Source organism: Cnephaeus nilssonii, assembly GCF_951640355.1.
Source record: "Cnephaeus nilssonii genome assembly, chromosome: 18".
Classification (NCBI taxonomy): Eukaryota; Metazoa; Chordata; class Mammalia; order Chiroptera; family Vespertilionidae; genus Cnephaeus; species Cnephaeus nilssonii.
The window spans coordinates 15,238,248-15,255,763 of NC_137089.1; the positions used below are offsets into that span (position 1 = coordinate 15,238,248).

The following is a 17,516-nucleotide window of genomic DNA, read 5'->3' on the forward strand; positions in this document are numbered from 1 at the left end:
GAAAACTAGAAGAATTATAGGAGCCACCCGCCCTCGGCCTCCTTATCCATGGTTTCACTGTCACTGTTTGTTCCCTGTAGTCAACCTCGGTCTGAAATATTAAATGGAAAATTCCAGAAATAAACAATTCATATGTTTTAAATTCTGTGCCATTGTGAGTAGCATGATGAAACTTTGTGTCTTCCTGCTCTATCCTGCCCAGAACAGGAACCAGCCTTTTGTCCAGCATATCCATGCTGTATATTGCTACCTGCCCTTCTATTACTTGCTTATAGCCATCGCCTTAATCAGATCAACTGTCATGGCCTGGAAATCTCGTATTCAAGTAACCTTATTTTACTTAATCATGGCCCCACAGAGCAAAAGTTAGTGATGCTGACAATTTAGATAAAGAGGCGGTAAAGTGCTCCTTTATGTGAAAAGGTGAGCATGTATATATAGGGTTTGGTACTACCCACAGTTTCAGGCACCCACAGGGGGTCTTGGGACATATCCCTTATGGATAAGGGAGACTACTGTTATTTCATTATCCAAGTATGAAGAATTAGGCCTATTTTAAATATAATTTGTTTCTCTTTAAAGCATGTTGATCAGTAACTCTCTTTTAAAAATACCTTTATGGGGGCAAACAATGTTTAAAAAAAAACAAACCCTTAGTATACAATCATTTTATTGATTACTCCAACCAAAGAAAATTAAAAATATTGATACCTAGAGAAGCATGGCTTTAATCTCAACATTCTCACTGTGTACTTTGCTTTGTTTATGTAATGAGGCCAAAAAGACAAGACTTTAGAAATTCCTAACATTGGGAAAGATACATTTTAGCTTCAGAAAAATCTGCCAATCTTTTTTTTTCTTGTTATTGTTTTATATCTGTCACATTTATAATAATATTAGGAAAAACCCCAAACACCATGCAGTAGACTTAAAAAAATGGTTCACTTAACTTCCCGACGTTAGCGCCAATTCCCGCGGACCTCCTGGCCTTGGAAGAGCCGTGTGCCTGCTGAGGCCCCGTTCCGGAGCAGGGACTCGCTGTCTCTGCGGGACTGAAGGACTTAGAATCTGAGAGGGGAAAAAATAAGTTTAGATTTCTAACAAGCTGAAGGCCTTCCTTTAAATGGTTCCAAAAAACACTCTGTGTATTGGTATATGACCAAGGCCATCTTGTCAAAATATTACTGTCCTTACAATCATCGAAGGAAGTTACTGTCTCTTGGTTCATGGTGGTTTCTGAGTCACATGTAAAACAAACTGGAGTAATGATGACTGGAACTTTGCCTAATGCACAAATGAACACAAGTATTTTAAGCCATAAAATGTAGAGGTTAAAAGTACCGTAACAGTGAGCTTCAGCATCCTCCCACGCTAGGTTAGGAAAATGCTGTCCGACGAGTACAAGAGACTTTGCTGGTCAACTATTAGCAACGTGGTTTTGGATCTAGAAATTGTGACAACATAGTAGAATTTTAGTCATTGGCAAGCTGTTGGGGAATAAATTTTGGAGATGACAGGCCTTCCTGGCGCTTCTTAAACTATTCCTGTCTAAGCAGTGACATCCCCGGACTGCTTCCCGCCATGAGACCAAGACCTAAGAACCTCACACATGGCTTCGTTACTAACGACTATAATCAAGGCAGATGCTTTTGACCCCCCCCCCAAAAAAAAGATACTTTATTAATTAGCTAGCTATTTCTTCTTAACTCTGGATATCAATTTTGTGGCAGAGACACACACACACCCTTCAATACATTTAGATACTATTCTAATACATTATAGTATATTGATAGAATGCATTTATATACAGTGCCTGCAGTAATGTAAAAAATACTAAGTTTTAAAAATTGTCCTCTCCAAAAGAAATCAAAGAATTAACATGAGAAACCCAGATTTTACATAGGAAGAGTAATGTTTTCTTGAATGTTTAGCCATTAGGTTTTCTTCTAGTGAGAAGATGACTGCAATAGTCCAGGCAGTGGACATGTGGCTTGGCACTGGGAGGTGGTGGAGATGGAGAGGAAGTTAAGGGAAGAGCCTTGAGAAAGAACTATTTTAAGACTATTTTAAGTATCTACATATCCACATGTCTTCCTACTAAATGTAAGGTTCATTAAAAAACAACAACTAGGGTTTCTTGGTATTAGAGTTGGTCATTGAAATTTCAATTATAAACTAAGACCATGCTCTTATGCAGCCATATTTGCATTTTACATACTGTTTGCCAGTAAATTAATTAAGAGAGACTATGTCATACCATTTTGTATCCCATATATGTAGGTGTGCAATAAACATTGGTTGAATAAATTATCACTACCTTAGTAGCTTAAAATTGTAGATCATCATTTGAGTAAGTGAAATAAAGCTTATTCAATCCTAATTAGGATACTGATTTAAAGTTCCACATTTTAGGAAAGGAAGAATATTTAATATAGATAAAGTGTATCTAATTTTAGTTAGGGGAACTTTAGACAGTAGCTGGATTTCTTACACACACACACACACACACACACACACACACACACGAAGCAAAAAATATGCCAGAATTAAAGAAATGGCACTTTATAGTCCAGACATCCACCCAATGACTGGCAACTGGTGCAAGCAAGTATGAGTTGTAGTGAGAGGTGTTCAGTTAGCTCTTGGCACCTGCCTCCAGGAACACAGCAGAGGGAAGGAAAAAGGAATTAAGCCTTTCAAGGTTCTATCATGTTTGGGAGCTTGGCCAATCTCATTGGGTTTTTCCTACTCTGCCATTATTATTATCACCTTCTAACGTTTGAGCCCTACAATCTCTCTCTAGTACCACTTCCTAGCCCAAGATATAAATGCTTCTACTTTAAAATTATCTGTCTCCTTCCCATCCTTAAGTGTCTTCTCTGTTCCTGTGCTGCGGTTCTCATACTCCACTGTATTAGTTGCTAGGCCCCAAGTATCTCTCATCACAAAATTCTGAATCACCTCAGTCTCTAATTCCTTGGGTGAGTTCTCTTCGAACCACCTTCCAGCTCTCAAACAAGAATATAATGAAATTCTTGTTTGGACAGGACTATATATTTTGTTTACAATGCTACTCACAAACTCAGAATTTGTCTTTTCTATTTATGTTAACAACCAAACACTTGGATTTGTTCATTCAAATCTATTAGTTAACTTTTTGCCCTGTGGCCTGTAACCTTCATTTAATTTAATGACATACTTCTATAACCCCTGATATGCTATTTAAGTCTTTGGGGAAATACTTACAAATATTTTACTCACCTTTCAGTACCTTTTGCCTAATGATTGACAAAACTGGATTTGCTTTTTTTAAAAATCTTTCAGGATAGCCTGGCTGAGATAGCTATCAATTGGTTGGACGTGAGCCTATGAACCAGGAGGTCAGGGTTCAATTCCGCTCAGGGTACATCCCCAGTAGAGGGTGTGCAAGGGGCAGCCCATCCATGATTCTCTCTCATCATTCATGTTTCTACCTCTTCCTTTCCACTCTGAAATCAATTAAAAATATATATTTTTAAAAATAATTATAAAAATATCTTTCAGGATACAACTTTCAATAACTACAAGGATGTGATAAAATAGATCACTTGCATTGGCAGTTTTATATATTTTACTTTTAGAATACTAAATATTTAGTTTTTCATTGTTTTTATAAAGCAAAAATTAGAAAATGTACATAAGACAGAACGTAGAAATGTAGAAACTCTGTGTCTCTTTCTGAAACTGAGTATCCTATATCAACACCCAATATTATTGTGTAGTAAACTGGATAAGCTTGAAAGCCATGCTGTACCTTTGGCCTGTGGAATGAACTGTGTGTGTTGAATGATTTTACCTATGTCAAAGGAAAAGGAGTGTTGGTCTTTGACTGCTCTTTTTATTTGTTTCATTTGTTTCTTTCTTTCCATTTTTTTCTTATTGCCAATACCTTTTATATTCATTTTGGGGGAAACAAAATCGGGAAAAAAGGACATTTTTTAAAACCATAATTACCAACCAGAGAAAATTAAAACTACTTTTAGGATACTGTTCCCAGTGTCTGCATCTAGATCTTTTGCATTTATACTTCCCCCCCTAAGAATATAAAACTTTCTCAACAGACAAGTTACTTTTCTTCAAATCCCCTGTTCATATTCATATTCTTACGCAGGTGACTGCTATATCATCTCAGGAACCCAGGTTTCCCAAACTACCTAATTTAGCAAGAGATGTTTCTTTCTCTTTTTTTTACCTGAATTTCTTTGTTTCTCTGTGTGTGCCACTGAAGAGCCTCTGGCAGTTGAATTTGTCTGTGTCCCCGAGCGTTAGGTAATTCCTTATTTAGTATGTGTGCCAGCCAAAAGCTCAAATATCTGCTTCCCCTCTTCCTTTCTCCATGTCAGGAACATATTTTGTGTCAATAAATATTTATTTACAACAGCATTTTCAAAGGTACATTCTATTTTATTGGTGGACATAGCTTATTCAGACACCCTCTGTAGTTGGATGTCTATGGGGTTTTCCCGTGTGTGTTTATTTTGCTATTGTAATCAATTCTCAATAAATTTCATTCTTGCTAAATCTGTACCCATTGCTAAGATTTTCCTAAAAATAGAATTGGTAGGTTAAAAAGTCGGCTTATTTTTCTAAACATTTGCCAAATTGCCCCTCAGAAATCTATCACTGGATCACCAGCAACATTGGAAATTTATTCTATTACTAGACCCTTTCAAATTCTGTCTTTTAAAGTAATTGGTCATGTAATGGGTCTTTGCGTTATTAAGCACAATGAGCATTCCAGATGACACCCATGTTTGCAGAGTCTTTGGGTGTTATAGAAGTATTCTGTAAACCAAGAGCCCAAAAACTTTAAAATGTGTGGTTGATAGCTTGTTTGCTTTAGGTTTAGGTGACGTCCACTGAGGACAGTAAAATAAGCCAATAGTGATGCCCTCACATCAGTCTCCTCCCTCAGAACAGCATTCCAGCGCAACTATTTATAAACTCATCCCTGGTGATCTCGAAGTTTCAGGAAGATGAAAAGTAGATCCATCTTAACAAAACTTCTAACAACCCTTTCTTGTAGATAAAGCATTATCCAAGTTGCTAGGTTGAAGAGAGGTGTACTTCCTTAAAACTGAATGGTAATTAAAAGATTAACTACACGCTGATTTATCATTCCCATTTAGTATTTTATTGTATCCTGTTTGATTTTGGCAAAGTTTTTTATGCCCTTTATATCCAACCATGAAAATTAAAATGCAGAAATCACAAGGTCCATTAAGCCATAGTTTGTGAGTCTATCTTTGACTTCCCTGATAGATAAGTAGGTGGTTTTTTTCGAAAATGTATGTTTGGGGTACAAATTCTTACATAACAGGAACTCTAGGTTACTGACTCTATGGGCCCATGTCGTTATTTTCAAGGCCTTTGCTCAACCAAAAACTTCGTTCTTTCTATGCCATGCCAGGCCTTTTCTGATGGTAGCACACTATGAAAATCTTACGTTGCATTCTGTGTATTTGCTCAGAGTCCCTGGAACAGGAGATATCTAGAGGAGCAAAGCATTCACTGGTTAAAGGGGACCTTATAGATATTGCAGTTCACGATGTTTAATAGATGCTTAATGGATGATGATGGTGATGATGGTGCTATTGAGAAAGAGGAAGAGAATAGTTTGGGAGCTCATATGTCTGGCATTCTGCTTAGTGCTTACTTAGGTTTTCTTACTTGTTAAACAAGGAAACCAAACTCCAGAAAGGGAAACAACTCTCCCGAGATCAGTCACTAAAGCCAAAGAACAAACCGGAATTCATGACTCCTAGTGTAGTCTACTCTCCCTTATATAATGCTGGCTGCATGAAAACAGTTTTACACATTTTCATCTCAAAACGTTTCACTTTACGTTTATAATTGCAAATATTATTTCTATCGATGCTGTTATGTATTTATATAATACATGTTTAGCCTTATTTTATCTATTGCCCATATCCCTAATAATAATTACTGTAATTTCCATTTATTGAATGTTTACTTCAGACATATTATCTCTGTTATTGAAAATAAGGAAGGAAAATTCTAATTTTATAAATTAGAGGAAGCGGAGGCTCAGAGTAGAGCAATTAACTCTTTCAGAAAAAGCGAAGTTGGGATTCAAGCCCATGTCTATATGCCTCTAAAATGTTTTGTTTTTGTTGCTTATTAAAGAATAGCAAAATCAAACAAGCTTGAAAATGATCGATTTGGGGTTTATAGAAGCATATACACTGTTCTCTTTGCTTGCTTTTCTCTCTCTCTTTCTCTTTATGCCTCATTTCTTGTTGAAACTAATGTGATGGTTAATATAATACACTTTACTGTATTTTTTTTTTAAATTTCGTATTGAGCCTTTCCCCTCTTAAATCTTTGGAGAAAATGTACATACATTAATAAAATTAACAAGCTGTCCTATCCTTTTAGCAGACTTTACTCTGGGGGAAAGAAAAAACATTTTGTTCACTAAAACCAAGTAATTGAATAGAGATTAGAGCTCACCTCAGTGGGTCAGTTTTCTTATTTTCATCCTTTAAATGATGTATAAGTTTACTTCTAATGTTTTCTATTTTTAATTTTGTTTCTATAATTAGGTGTTATATGCTCAGATTGATCAGAATCAAAGTAAACTTTCTCATACTAAGCCAAAAATTGGTGATACATAAATGAGTCTTCCTATTTCTGCCAGTCAGGCTGCCTCCTTCACATTCTTTCTGGTTTATAGGGCTACATGGATAGCCTACTTCCACGTTCTTTACCTCCTTCCTCCACCTCCTACCCCGGGCAGTGATCAGGAGAGAATCCAGGTCCTCCCTCTGATCACTTCCATCCACAGAGTCAGTCCCGCAGATCAGCAGTCAGCTCACATGCCTCCTGGACTCACTGATTGCTTTCTGACCACCGTCTAGAAAACGGATAATGATTTTTCTTTGCCAAATGAATGCAAGAGGAAAATCTTTTTTTTTAAATATTGACTTATGTCAATAAATATGAAACTATATGAAGTGAAATAAATTATTTTTCATTCAAAGCTAATGAAAACATCAATCCCTGTTAGAAAATTTCGCTATTGCTAGATAAACTTCATTACGTTTTTCATAAAGCGAAAAAACTTGTTTTAAAGGGCCACTCTTAGCAATGGATGCTGTAATTTTTGCCATTTTTTGTAAAATTTTCCCACTCCATCGAGTTTCTTTTTGAAGGCAATAGTGAATCAGTAGGAGGGGAATGCTTTGGAAACGCCCTCCTTAGGCTACACAGCTGCCTCAAAGCTTATTTTTCACTTGCAGGACAGCCCACTGATTTTCCATGAATTTTTCTTCCTCTGGTCATGCAAACTGGTGTCTTCTTTGACACCAGACATGAAATGATAAGTCCGTTTTCCATAGTCGTGTTGAGGTTCGCCCTGAATAGGAAGGCCCAGTCATGACCCTGGTCTTGGAAACATTGTAATCCTCAAAATATGCCCCATAAATGCTTAACATGTCATTAGATCTCAGATGTTTCCTCTAAAATACCTTTTCTGTCTTTTCCCTTTTACTCTCGTCTTCACTCTTTAACGATCCATCGGCCTACAGTGTCTTTACGTCCAAAATGCAAAGCAGACAAGCGGGCGCCTCGGGGAAGAACATGACCAAGAGCACCAGCATCAGCGGAGACCTGTGCTCGCTGGAGAAGAGCGAGGGCAGCCAGTCGGACACGGCGGTGGGCGCCCTGGGCCCCGGCGGCCACAAGCGGCGCTCCAGCATCGGGGCCAAAATGGTAGCTATTGTCGGTCTGTCCCGGAAAAGTCGCAGCGCCTCTCAGCTCAGCCAGACGGGTAGGCCCTTTTTCTGTTACTTTCGACTTCATCTCTGAGTTGTCATGAAAATACACATCCTTTTCCTCGTGCTCATTTTATTGCAGTACCATGTGGACCACGACCTGGGCCAGAGGGAAAGGGGCACTTTAAACTAGTCAGCGCCCCTGAGAATGGAGCCATGACTTTGGTTTTCAGTGATGAACCTGCTTGGACGCGAACCGTGGCCGCTGTTCTTGCAATGTCTTGAATGCCTTTCTTCCTCAGGGAGGAGCTGAGCCGTGGTCCCCCCGATGGCCAGCTGCTGACCCTTTGTAAAGATGCTCTGGCCTGTGAGCTGTTTGCCTTTCTGTAGCTTTCTCAAGCTGGAGCCAGCCCAGCTCATCTTCAGTCCCAGCAAGATACGGTGATGAAGATGACGCCTCACGTTTTGCGCGAATAATCTATTTTTATTGCTGACAGCCTAACTTCTTTTTTCAGTTTGGAAGCAGCCGTTACCAGTGGTATCCATTTCCTCACTGCAGTTTCTTTCCCCGTTAAAACTCCAAGCAGCAACATTCTCCAGCAGCAGGGATGGCGGGATTTTCTACTGACAGTGAAGAGAGTCAAAGCTTTGCTAGTTTAAAATTCAGTCGCTAAGCCACACCTACCAAAATAAATTAGATACAATGCTCCTACTCAGAAAAGCCTCTGTTAGCAATTAAGAAATCCGTGAGTCAAAGCAATGTCTTTTTTTCAAATGGATGTTGATAATTAAACATTAACTCCCTGGTATCATGGAAATAATAGTATATCTTCTACTTAACTAACAGACAAAAGCATATAATGTGGTGTTTCTTTTACAGCAAATAAATTATAGGCAAATGGATTAAGTCTCACTTATGTTTGAATACTAGGGTTCTTATACACAAAAGTCAAGATGAAAATGTGCAACACAAAAAAATTGAAAGATGCATTATTCCCTGGACCCGGCTGATCTTGATCTTACAAACTATAATGGCGATTTTGGAATTTGAGCCTTATGTAATGATATTATATTGAAATAGTTATTTGATGATATTCCTTATAACCTGGTTGAAACTCACTATATTTAATATGATTGTTACAAGAATTTTTCATTTTGTGTTTCAAAATGTTATTTTGCATTTTAATATAGAAATAGAAATTTGATTTATGAACATAAAGATAATATTTAAATTATTTTTAATTGCTAATATTTACGTATAATTAACTGTTTTAACTGTGTTGTACTAATACGATAAATGTTAGCCTTTGAAATTTTTAATATATTTCTCTAGTAGAACTTAATTTATTGCACTTTTCTCTTTAAAATTTATAAACATCTATAAATCAAAAACTGCTCTAAAAATAAGGTTTATTAATTTTTAAAAATTACGAACCTAAAACAGACAATAGTAAGACTACAAGAGAATATGTGGTATTTAAATAATTGATTCCATAATGAGTTTAATTGTAGGACATTCAGAAGAAGTCTTTAAACTTTATTAAAATAAATGCTTTAAGGTTTTTGAGCATCGGCATATAAACAGAAATGCAATTTTAAGGTAAAGGCTCGTTTTTCGTTGTTAATACCTGAGAATATTTTTTCCATTGATTTTTTTTTTTTTTTTTTTTAGAGAGAGGTGGAAGGGAGAGAGACAGAGAGAAACATCAATAGGAGAGAGACACATCAACTGGTTGCCTCCCGAATGCACCCCAACCATGGTCCATGGAACAAACCTTTGACCGAGGTGTGCGCCCTCGGCTGGAAATTGAACCTGAGACCCTTTGGTGCAAGGGCGATGCTCTAACCACTTAGACACACCGGCTAGGATGGGAAAGGCCATTTTTAATGAAAACTCCATACACTCTGAATAGGCATATGGAGCTACTATTTGCTTTTTATTCAATTGAGTCCTGTTCCAGTTACCTACTAGGAAGACTTCCAAAGAGACGGTAGCAGGTATTTGCTGGAAATTTAATAAAGCCCTAGCGGAACAGTATACAATTCTACCAGGAGTAACGGTCATTCATTTCTCCAACATATGGAAAAGTATGAGTGTTGGCTCATTGTCCCCTTGGGCTTTGAAAGAAGCTATTTGGTCTCAAAGACTTTGTAGAAAAACACTAAGGCAGAATTCATCTTTCCTCTCTGATGCTGCTCTAAGTGGACAAATTCTTCTAACTTTTTACTGTTAGGCGAAGTTGTGTGTTTTTTTAACTGACACTCTTATTCACTACCTTATTCGGTGTATTTGACAACATAACATTATACGGTTACTCAGTAAATATGTATTGGATTTGTACTCTGTGGCCGGCACCAGGGTGCATATTAACTGGGATCCTTTCTCATTTGCTATGAATATGCCAGTGGGAAGGAGTGACAGGCCTGAACAAATGAAGTAATAATTAGTTGCAATTACAAAGCTTGCCTTGATGGAAAAGTACCAAGTGACTTGAAAGCATAGCATAGGAGATGCTAACCTGGTCTGGCTCATTTTTTCATCCACCCTCGCTCTAGTTGGATACTTTGCACCCAAGAGGGTTGTAACCAATGTAGAGTGGTATAAAACATTGCACGTGTTGTAAGGTGCCTTTCTGTCTTTGTGTTCAGTTGTTTGACGATCTCTATATTTATTCATACAGTCCACAAATAGTTACACTGTGTTGTCAGTGCGTGCGTGCGTGTGTGTGTGTGTGTGTGTGTGTGTGTGTGTGTGTGTGTTTCTGTTAAAAACAATTGAAAGTCAAATGATCTTTTGAAACGGCATTTACATTCAACTGAATAGGACCTGAATTTGTATACGAGGTATACACTATGAGGGAGAGTGGCCATAGATTCTAGTTTAACCTAGATGTATGCTTGAAGTTGAAATAGTGGGAAAGTGGATCTCGGATACTTTTCTTAGGCATAAAAGTTCGGCACTGACACAAGAATGTGATTTCTGTAGCTTTTAGTCCAAAAAGGTGGGGTTTTTGTTTCTGTTTTTGTTCTGGTATGTGAGGAATTTATTGCTTTTCACTGGAGGCTTCATGATCGCTTAGAAAAGGAGAGTGGGACAAGAGCTAAGAGAGAAGAATGACATGAGGTGGGGAAATTCTGATGAGGAAATTGATGGCGAGGCAACATGTAATGCAGAAGTAGAAGAAAACTTAGAAAGATGTAAAGACAAGGAAATAATCGCAGTAAACCACAGAGAACCCCGGGGTGGAGGGTTGTGAGAGGGGCGGGGGGCTGTGCTCATAAAGGAGGCCTCTCTGCTTCTACGAGTTTCAACCAGACCCTCCTTTCCAAAGGTAGGAGGTAGGAGGTAGGAGAAGAGCGGCCACTGGCCCCTCTCACAGCCCTTCCGGTCCCATTGATATTGGAAGTAGCTCAAGTCCGTGCCCTTGGGGGCCTTCTTCCCCCTCTGCCCGCCGTCATTTTGTCCTGGAATCAGAACTGGGTCAAAGGGAAGACGATGACCAAAGGTTTCTGACCTGCTGTCAGCCAGACTGAGCTCTTCACTTAACCTGTCGCTTGTAAAATTATCTTACTGGAAACAGCAGTGGGTTAGACTTATATACTTCAATATATTAAAATAGATTTTTTAAAAAAAAAAAAGGTTATTTAAGAATCTGTGTTCAATTTGACTTACTCATTTGGAAAGTAAGTACATGTTCAAAAGTCCATTTCTTATTCCTAACTGAAATGGAAAACTGAAGTTCATTTCCTTCCTCAACAAAGTGTAATAATCTAAATCATATAGCACACAGTTCACAGTTTTAAAGTTATACCAGGTCTTCTCTTTGAATCACGTTCTAGGGTTTAATTTTCACCTCCAGTTAAATCTCTTTTGTTTTATATTTTGTAATAATGAAACTGAGTGGCTCACATTCTGTGTATATTTGAATAATCTTTATATATTTAGATATGAATTAGCCTTATTATTCTGAGTTACACATTCTCAACTGTAATAAAATTTGCTCACAGATTCTGCATACTGTAGTATTCCTCTGTTTAAGCCTCTCAATCATATTTAGTATTCCCTGGATGTGTATTTATTTTTATTTTTGTTAACCCTCAACCGAGGATATTTTTATATACTAAACTCAGGTGAAATTCCATGGCATTTAAATTCCATGCTTAAACTTTTAAGTGGACTATCAAACTAACACTGAACACTTTGATTTTTAAAAACTATTAAAATTGTATATATTCCATCAATATGATTAACTGTGTTTCTAATAAAGGTTGTTGTGTAGGTACTGTGGACTATTAAAAATTATACAAATTATACAGAAATTCTACAAATCAAACCCATCATGATTATATCATCTCCTTTCTTTTCCACACCCAAGTACACCTTTGAAGAGCTGCCAAAGATGTGTTACCTGCTAAAATATTCTTGTTTTAGCATAATGAATTTTCAGTACCCTTTAAGCTGCAGTAACAAACACAGAGACTTTTCTATTCACATTTTCAGAAATTGAATCCCCCGAAACCTGTTGAAACTTGTTATTTACAAAGATGGGTTTCCAAGAGCAGAGATACCAGGAGAAACCACAACTAGAGAAAAGTGCAGCATCATTGCTCATAGAAAGCTTTCGCACCTTGCAGACATTCTTTCTGTAAAGAAATGCCAGCGTCTGAAGCATCACTGGGCAGCCCCAGTAATTTCTGTAGATCTGGGGCATGGTTTCTAGGGGTGGCCAGTCTCTTGTTTCACTCTAAGAGACAAAGAACAGAGCCAAGCTGCATACTTGTGCATACCTCACACTCCTCTTTATCCCAGGACAGGGTAAAATCTGTTTCCAAACCAGTCCAGCTTCTCAGGGTGGCAAGTCTCTCTCTCTCTCTCTCCCTCTCCTGCCCTCCCGCCCTCCCTCCCTCCCTCTTTCCTGTGTTGTTCTATCCACAGTTCCATCTGAGGCAGGAGTTGTATCAAACTCAAGAGCCCTTGGCCCCATGTTTTATACACTATTCTAGCTTGCTTGCGTCTGTGCTATCTTGCATTGCCCCGGCAACATGTGCTGCCTTACTTTCGGCTTCTTAGCTATTATTGACTCATGACCTGGCCTCTCCAGCTCTCCTGCTCTGGCTTGTTTTCCTGTTCTCCATTCTGAACCCATCGTAAGAACTAAAGTAATTGGCAGATTCCCTGTGCATGTCTCTTCTGGTTGTAATAAGCTGTGAGTCAGGAACCGTGCAGAAGGCTTCTCTGATTGGATTGGAGCCTTGCCCACCTGCGGTCACCATCACTATCACCATTCCTGTGGTACCTGCCAGTCTGTTCCTGCTCACCAGTCCTCGCCTGGCTGTCGATCAGAACGGGCATGGTTTCCTTCTCCCAGGCTCTAATTTGGTGCTTTGAATTATTGGTTTATTTATTCTCTCCTTGCTGTGAAATGATAGGCACTTTTCATAGTAACAGTATCTCTGTAGCTATGGAGACACAAGGCAAGCCTTTCCCTAATGAAGAAAAGAAAAAAGTATGTAAACATGATATAATTTTCATATTAAGGAAAAATATTAAGCAGAAATAATTGAACGACCGTCATTTGACTTCACCAGCCTTTCTCTCTAACTACTGTTTAGAAGTTATTTATACTTTAGAACTGATATCTGAACAGCAGAAACAGCACATGGTTTTATATATTACTCCTATTTTATCGTGAGCAACCTTTATAAATATTTACTTACAAGCAGTATGGTTATTTGACATAAGGAAGAAATGCAACAAATTCAACCAGTGAATTCATATTGAAATATGGTTCTATAAATCAGTCAACAATAATATATTCAAGTATAATTCACTGTAATTATGATCAATCATATACCGTATTTCATTTGCATCTAAATGAGATAACATTTTTTTTTTAAAAAAGCTTGAATTGCTTTTCTCACTAGTGGAATAAGATAGGTGGTAATATCATATCATGAATGTGAAACCGAAGCAAAAATGTTCAGTGGTTTTCTTGAGTAATAATGAAGCAAAGAAAAAGCCTAGTTCATTGTTTTAAAATGTGATCACGCTGCCTTTGTACTAGGAAAATTTATTTTAAATTTACAACTATATTGTATATAGTAGCTATTTTTGTAGGGAGTACGTTAGGATAGCAAATTTATATACCTTACCTGTAATATATTAATTTTTTTCAGAACTAAGCTGATTCTCTACTTAATAAGATCACACAAATATACGGTCAATTTCTAGCTTTTACATGTCAACTAAGACGAAGTGCTACTGAGAAATTTTTCTAACATAAATGACTCTGAAGGTAAAATAAACTTAAATGCTTAAAGATGATCTCCTCAAATCAGGTACGCAGGCAAAGAAGGTACACACACTGTATGTGTGGATATAAGGCAGTGACAGACCGAGGCACAGTGGTAGTTAGCAATAGTGTGTCCATAATGCATTTCTCGTTGGGCCTTGCTTTCTTGATTCTAGGCTTCCAGAAGACATGTTAGAAACACTAGTGATGATGGTTTCTACCACATGGAAGCAGAGGGGGAAAGAGGATGGGCCCGAGTCTGAGGGATTAGACTTTCTATTGCTGCTGTAACAAATTACCACAAATGTAGAGGCTCAAAACAACCAAATTTATGATCTCACACTCTCTGTAGGTAGAAGTCCAGACGCAGTGTGGCTCGGCTGGTTTTCTGCTTCGAGTCTCACACGGCCAGAAGCAAGGTGTTGGCAGGACTGTGTTCCTTTCTGGCGGCTCTCGGGAGGGCTCCTCTTCCCGGCCTCGTCTGCTTGCTGGCAGAATTCCATTTCACCCATTTGTGGGACTGAAGGGCAGTCCCCATGTCTTTGCTGGGGCTCATTCACAGCTTCTAGGCTCATTGCAAAGCCAGCAGTGGCGGTCAAGTCCTCAAGCTTCCAATCTCTCTACCTCCCCTCCCTCCTCATCTAAGTGTATACAGGACTTACCTGTAGAATAGTTTCTGCACGTAGAATAGCTAAAAGGGCATGCTCATTTTTAATTTAGAAAAGTAGTTGCAAATAACCCTCTAAAAGTACTGTGCCATTCATATCCTCTCCAAGAGATTCTCAGAGAGCTTATTTTGGCCCATCTTGGCCATATTAGTGTTAATTTCTTCTCATCTTTGCCAGTCTAGTACAGATTTTCACTTTCACTTTATTTAGTACTCGACACTGAATACATTCTTTGATTATTGGTAAGGTTAAGAATATTTCCACCTCTTACTGGTTTATTAATTATTTTAATTTCTTTTTTCCAGTGTAATACTTGTTTTGCCTATGCCCATTTTCCTGGTTTTGTGTCATATTTGGTAAAACCTTCCCCTCTCTTATACTATAAAATTTTATTTTTCATTTTGACGTGTGTATGAGGTTTTTATGCATCTGGAATTTCTTTTGTAGATGGTGAAAAGTAGAAATCTAAATTTATTTTTTCCAAGTAGTTAGAACTAGGTAATTCATTGAATAACCCAAACTTTATTTATATAAAATCCCATATTTTGCATATTTTAATTGTTTTTATTTTTGTTGTTCTTGGATTTTCTATTCTGTTCTATTGATTTGAGAAGTTGAAACAATACTATCATGTTTTAAATATTAATTTTGTTTTGGTGTTTATTTTATTAACTCATAGGTCAAGACTATCCATATCTTATTCATCTTCAAAATTCTCTTGGCTACACTCATATTTTCTTTTCTTGGAAAACTGTACAATGAAAATTTAGACTAATTTGGGGAGAATTGGCATCTTTATACTATTGATTCATTCTATTCAGACTCATAGGCCGTCTCCATTGATTAGGCTTTCTATGTCCTTCAGTAACATTTTGTAATTTTTTTTAAATATCTTGTGGCTCTGTCACACTTCCTAATTTCTATCACTGTATTTCATTAGTTTCATACTCTTTTACTAATCGTGAATCCAAACAGATTGGTTCAAAAGGAGACCGTCCTAATTTTAAAGTACTTAGTGATGTGTGTGTGAGCTTGGACGAACTAAGCACATGACCCTTTCTTGTACATTCAGAACATGAACACACATGTAAAAACAGGACCCGTTTTTGACAGATGTGAAACCACCATTTATTTGTAATAAATAATGACACAATCTTTTTAAAAAAAAAAAAACACCCACCTATTCCTAGGTATTTTGTAACGTATATTACCATTGGAAATACCATCATTTTTCTAATACATTTTCTAAGTGGTTGTTTTTAATATTTATTAAAATTATTGATTTAAACAGTGCTTTAAATCGTGTATGAGGCCACCTTACTGATCAATTCTAATACTGTTTCTCATTAATTCTACTTAGTTTTCCCTTTAGATTTTCTACATGCAAACTCGGATCTTCTGAAAATAATTTCCTCTCTTCCTGCAAGGTGCTTTCAAGGTGTCTCAGCTCAGATCCATCACAGATTAATTGGATCAGTGACTTGAGATATATTCTGAAATGATGTTTCACTTATTCTCTACTACTTTAGAAAAAGGATCAGTATGACTCTCTGCTTTTCTTTTTAAAGGGATAGAGGAGAAGCAGTGATTTTTTTTTTTCTTTTCCCAACCCAAAATAGGCATTATATAAGTCATGTTGTCAAATGAGAAAGTAAAATTGTTTTCACTTGTACTGTATCCTCTGTAGTTCTTTGAAGCATAAACTTTAATCCATGATTCATTGCTTTTTAAGGTCATGGTACTATTTAATGTATTTATATGACATTGGGTCTTTGGCCAGTCTGAGATCTATTTCCAGCTATCAATATTTTCAAAAGCATGAAGAAGTAAGTTTTTAAAATGAATTAACAAAGTGACAGGAACAAGGACAAAGTGATCAGAAGCAATATTTATTAAGGGCTTCTATGCCTGTTTGCATTCTAACTTTTCTCATTCAAATGTGTTTCTGTTTAAAAATGGACATTATCAGACATCATAAAAATGAAATTTTTTTTCGTCTATAGTAACATTTCCCAAAGTGTATCCTATAGATCTTCAGATGCCAACAGATAATAAACAGAAAACTGATGTTTTGTGGACAAATGAGTCTAGAAAATGTGGGTCAAACACTTTTAATATGTGAGTTTTAGAAATTGCAAGACTTTATAAAGTCGTTTGTTATGTTTATGTGCTTTGTGACTTTTCAAAAAAAAGATACAATCTGTAATGTCTCCATGAATCATTTTGACCGAGTCATTTTGGTCTGTGAAGCATATCTTAGAGTGAATATGTTTTGGAATACTTTGGAAAATACCTAAACATCTTCAAATATAAATTGTAGCATGTGCTTTTAAGAAAACGTAGAGTTAGAAGAAGTAGACAAAACGCTTTTCTCTGATTATTCAGTTGTATATCTCATTGATACCTAGTTGCTTATCTGTAGTTGCATTTTTCATTAAGTGGGTTGACTAAGAACCAAAATGGTCTTCCTCATTGTTTTAAGTATCTCTGATCCATCCTTTAACTGAATCATGAAGACACCATTCAGAACTAGCTGGGTGGTAGTGAGGTGAGAGGTGTGGTAGGAAGAGGAGAGATGCAATGATAGAGAAGAGAAGTTGGGGGGCAATAAAGGTGCAGTGATCTAGCCAGAGGTGAATTGCTTTAATATAAGTGATACCTGTGGCAAATACACTTCTCAAGTGCAAAGACTTTATCTTTTCTACAGACTATTATTTCTTTTTTATATATGTTTTAATTGGGGTTTTTAGGGGGGGGGGGGGGAGAAGAAGAGAGAGAGA

General features: G+C 37.2%; 1 protein-coding gene across 3 annotated transcripts in view; it reads left to right on the plus strand.

The window, feature by feature from the left end:
• The window catches only part of RIMS2 (regulating synaptic membrane exocytosis 2), a 355,739-nt gene that overhangs the window by 298,385 nt on the left and 39,838 nt on the right, over positions 1-17,516 (plus strand). For all 3 annotated transcript variants that reach the window (XM_079795974.1, XM_079795973.1, XM_079795972.1), the window contains one exon: positions 7,590-7,831. In XM_079795974.1, coding sequence (XP_079652100.1) covers positions 7,590-7,831 — 242 coding nt within the window. The remainder of the gene's footprint in view (positions 1-7,589; positions 7,832-17,516) is intronic.